General features: G+C 42.9%; 1 protein-coding gene across 4 annotated transcripts in view; it reads right to left on the reverse strand.

Annotated features, from left to right (window-relative positions):
- The window catches only part of epha7 (EPH receptor A7), a 162,918-nt gene that overhangs the window by 123,968 nt on the left and 34,768 nt on the right, over positions 1–4,182 (reverse strand). For all 4 annotated transcript variants that reach the window (XM_015372951.1, XM_015372950.1, XM_015372949.1 and 1 more), the window contains exon 4: positions 2,676–2,831. In XM_015372951.1, coding sequence (XP_015228437.1) covers positions 2,676–2,831 — 156 coding nt within the window. The remainder of the gene's footprint in view (positions 1–2,675; positions 2,832–4,182) is intronic.

Below are 4,182 nucleotides of genomic sequence, written 5' to 3' on the forward strand. Positions count from 1 at the left end.
TTGTACTTCGTTACTTCCCATGTCTGAATATTAGGAACTATATTTATCAAACATTGGGCAAGTAAAAATTGTTTCTGGGCAAATGAAACGTGAAAGTCACTTGCCCTTTGGGCAAGTGGTAAAAATCCTTAACGTCAACCCCTGGACATGTTCTGTAAAAAATAGGTTCAGTTAATATTAAATAAAAACTCCTGAAAGAATGAAACTAAATGTTTTGATGCTAAAGTTATGGTCTCCATAACAAACTTACTCCCTGCCTTAAATCTTAAGCATTTTTATAGACTGGTGTTCTTGGAAAAGCACCTTTAAGGCCTTTCAAAATACATAGACTTAAGCCTCATTTCCACTACATTTCCACCACTGCAAAAAACGATCTAGAAATAAGTAAAAAAATTCTTAAATTAAGTGTATTCAGCCTTAATTTGAGTAGGTAAATGAGATAGTTTGCCAATCGAATGAGTAATTTTACTCTTAAAATAAGATAATTAGATAAAATGCACTTGAAATAAGACAATGCAGTTGTGTTTTCTTATTTTAAGTGTAAATTGTCTTGTTCCATTGGCAAAATGTCTCTTTTACCTCCTCAATTCAAGAACAAATGTACTTATTTTAAGAAAAAATTACTTATCAAGATTGAGATTTTTTGCAGTGAGATATTTGTAGAGTGAAAACGGCACGCACAACTGAACCAGACCGTGCCAGACACAACTAAACCGCTCTAAACTGGTACTAGTTAGTTCCATTAGATCGCACTGTAGAAATAAACCAAATTGAATTGTAGAGAGCATAGTTGTGCGCTAGCAGTGTAGCAAGTGTTGGCTTTTAGGGGTTAAAGTAGAAGGGGCCAGGGGAGTTATTAATGATGTGACTTGGAGAGTAGCTGTGAAGTGAGAAACGGTGCAATCATTAAACCTAACAGATGCTGCATGTCCAAACATGCCAGCTTCTTGTATCTCCAACTTAAACCTCTAATAAGCTTCAACGTTTAGTTTTCCTATTGTTTTTCAGCAAATTGAAAAGCGAATAAAGCTGATGTTTGGTGCTACTGGATTTTTAGTTAAACCATCATGGCCCAAGTGATGTTAGATTTGTGCAAGAAACCCAGCGGCTTACACCATGCCTGTAATGTAGATGTCAGCACTTTAAAGGACTCGTATTCATTACAGCACATGTTCAGATCTGCTTGAGGCTGAATGATGGTGCAGTGCAACAGTCCTTTCCTAAGCTGTGTCATTGTCAGTCAGTAATTCATCCTAGCCTAGCAGAACACTTGGACGAGAAAGGGAATGCCTGACTCTCTGGACTAGCTGCTACACTTGGGGGAGGAGACCGAGACACACCCAAATGCTCCCAGTCCAAATTCCTCGGGTGCACCAGAAGAAGCCAGCAGCCAAAGCGCTGACACAGAGGTTGGAGATGTTAGAGGTACTGTTTGTAGAGATTCTTGCAATGAGGAGAAATAAATCACCTTATTTTATTCCAATTATAGGTTTTCCTCCTGCAGGAATTTCACCATCATGCAAATGTATATCTTCCTGCTGGCATATTTCCACTTACATAAAAGAGTCCAACTGTGATTAGCATTAAGGTTCCTTAACATATAAACACCCCTGAGTGAAATAAGTCGACAGAAGCAGAGTTTTAGGGCAGGTAGACACAAACAAACAGGTTGCTCAATGAGAAAAAGCTCCTAAAGATGGAGGAATTAGTTCTTGCATATTAGATCCAACTCCAAACTCCAATCCATTAAATCCTCTCCTGATGCTCTGATTCAGCGCACAGACAAGGCGGTGCAATGCTCCACACTGCTTAGCGTTACGTCAGATAACTTTCCTGCTGCCTCCCGTCGTCACATTAGAAATTCTGACTTGGCCTAGTTTGTGTGAACTGGGAAAAGCAGCCCTGCTCATCAGCGCGGACCGGGCATGTGTACCGGCTGCACATGCACAGCTGTTTCAGCTGTTTGGAATCAACAGATGCACGGGGCAAAATTAACATAATGAATGCCAGAGAAGTATGTGCAGCCACAAGGCGCCTGCAGGCCAAATCGCGGGCCCTGTGATACATTATCAGCAGCGAGAAGGCACACAGATAAAGGCCCAAAGATTTCATTAAGGGGTCCTGTTTACCCACAGAGATAAAGCGGGGTGCTAACACGGTCCTGCTGGTGAGCGCCACTCCCCCGTGCACAGTAGCTGACGGAAAAGCAACAAAAAAAAAAACAACACTTTGAAATAAATATGTTGAGAGTGGGAGCTGGAAGTAAATGAGCTCCTCCAATTCAACCTGAATCCCCCATCCTGTGTAAATAAGCCGTCAATGGCTGTCACCAAAGCGCCACCCCAGCCAGGACAAAGCACGGCTGCTGCGTGGGCTGCCGCTGCCGACTGTAATTGCAATCTTTCAGACGGGAAATGGCAAATTGCTCCTCTCATCATTAGCAACAAGCTAAGACAGAAAACAGACACCCAAGCCTGCAAACATAATTATGATGACATGCTGGGAGGCAGACGAGCTGCTAGAGAACACATCTGGAGCTTTCATGAGACCGCAGCAAAATGACTCAACGGGGTCTGGATCAGGGCTCTGGACTGTGTCCCCACCCCCCACCCCCCCGCATGTGGCTTCACAGGGTTTTTCTTTTTTTAGCCTCAGCGACTGCCTGGCAGACTCACTTGTGCAGGCTACAGATGGCAGGTCGGAGAGCGCTCGGTAGTAGCCGTCCTCACAGTCGCAGCGCCATGAGCCCTCGCGGTCGTTGAAGCTGTGCGCCGGACAGCGAGAGCACTGGAGGTCCTGAGAGGACGACTTGTAGAAACCACGACCGCATGCTGTGGAAGGCAAACAGAAACAGGAAATCAAACAGGCTGATTGGCATTCAAAGGAACATTATTATGGCTCATTTAAAGGAAACACTTAAACAGAAGCCAAAATATCAGAACGGGAATTTGGACGACATTATGACCTCATGCTGTGTTATATAATACTTTAATCTACGTTTCATAGCATGTCCTTGTTGCTTCTTCAATATAATAGCTGGTTTAGCTAACTACTGTAACTCTAACTAATCTCCAGCACAGAGCAGCTCAGAGGTAGAGAGAAAGCTGGGAGCGGCTTAATCAAAACCAACTCTTTCCATTTAAATATATGTCTTCAATTTAGGGTTGTCAAAAGTATCGATACTCAAAAAAGTATTGATACTGAAATGTTGTATCCGGATACAATACTCATTTTTAAAAGTATCGATACAGTGCTACCACCAGTGGCACCTAAGCAGTCATTCATCACATATTTGTATCTGTGTCGGTATAACACTCGCTTTTACTTTGTAGGTAAAATTTGCAAACATTTTAGCATGCAATAAATGTTGAGTGGAAAACAAAAAGTCATAGATTTTACAGATCAATGAATATTACATCTATAAAATATTGATCATTTTGTTAAGAGCCTTTTGTTAAGTGGCACTGAATATTTAACGTGTAATAAAGTCATAGTTTGGATTACTTTTGAAACGAAGCTAATTGGGTTTCTAGTCGGCAGAATTTATCATTCTTCCTTGGAGAACAAAGCATCTAAAACATTCTCTGTTTGAAGATTTAGAAAAATTAACTTTAATGATTACAGATTTAACCATTTATACTAGAAGTTCACAGACATTTAAATCAACAATATCGAGTAACAACATCTCTCTTATGGTCAATAGTTTTCTGATATTATATCCTATATGCATCCAACCAATTTTCATACCATGAAAAAACAACCAGGGCTAACGTTAGCCCGTCTACAGCAGCCAAGGCTAACGTTAGCCCGTCTACAGCAGCCAGGGCTAACGTTAGCCCGTCTGCAGCAGCCAGGGCTAACATTAGCCCGTCTACAGCAGCCAGGGCTAACGTTAGCCCGTCTGCAGCAGCCAGAGCTAACGTTAGCTGGTCTACAGCAGCCAGGGCTACCGTTAGCACATCTGCAGCAGCCAGGGATAACATTAGCCCGTCTGCAGCAGCTAGGGCTACTGTTAGCCGGTCTGCAGTAGCCAGGGCTAACGTTAGCCCGTTTGCAGCAGCCAGGGCTAACATTAGCCCGTCTGCAGCAGCTAGGGCTACCGTTAGCCGGTCTGCAGTAGCCAGGGCTAACGTTAGCCCGTCTGCAGCAGCCAGGGCTAACATTAGCCCGTCTGCAGCAGCT

Source organism: Cyprinodon variegatus, unplaced genomic scaffold (genome assembly GCF_000732505.1).
Source record: "Cyprinodon variegatus isolate N-32 unplaced genomic scaffold, C_variegatus-1.0 Scaffold78, whole genome shotgun sequence".
Taxonomy (NCBI): domain Eukaryota; kingdom Metazoa; phylum Chordata; class Actinopteri; order Cyprinodontiformes; family Cyprinodontidae; genus Cyprinodon; species Cyprinodon variegatus.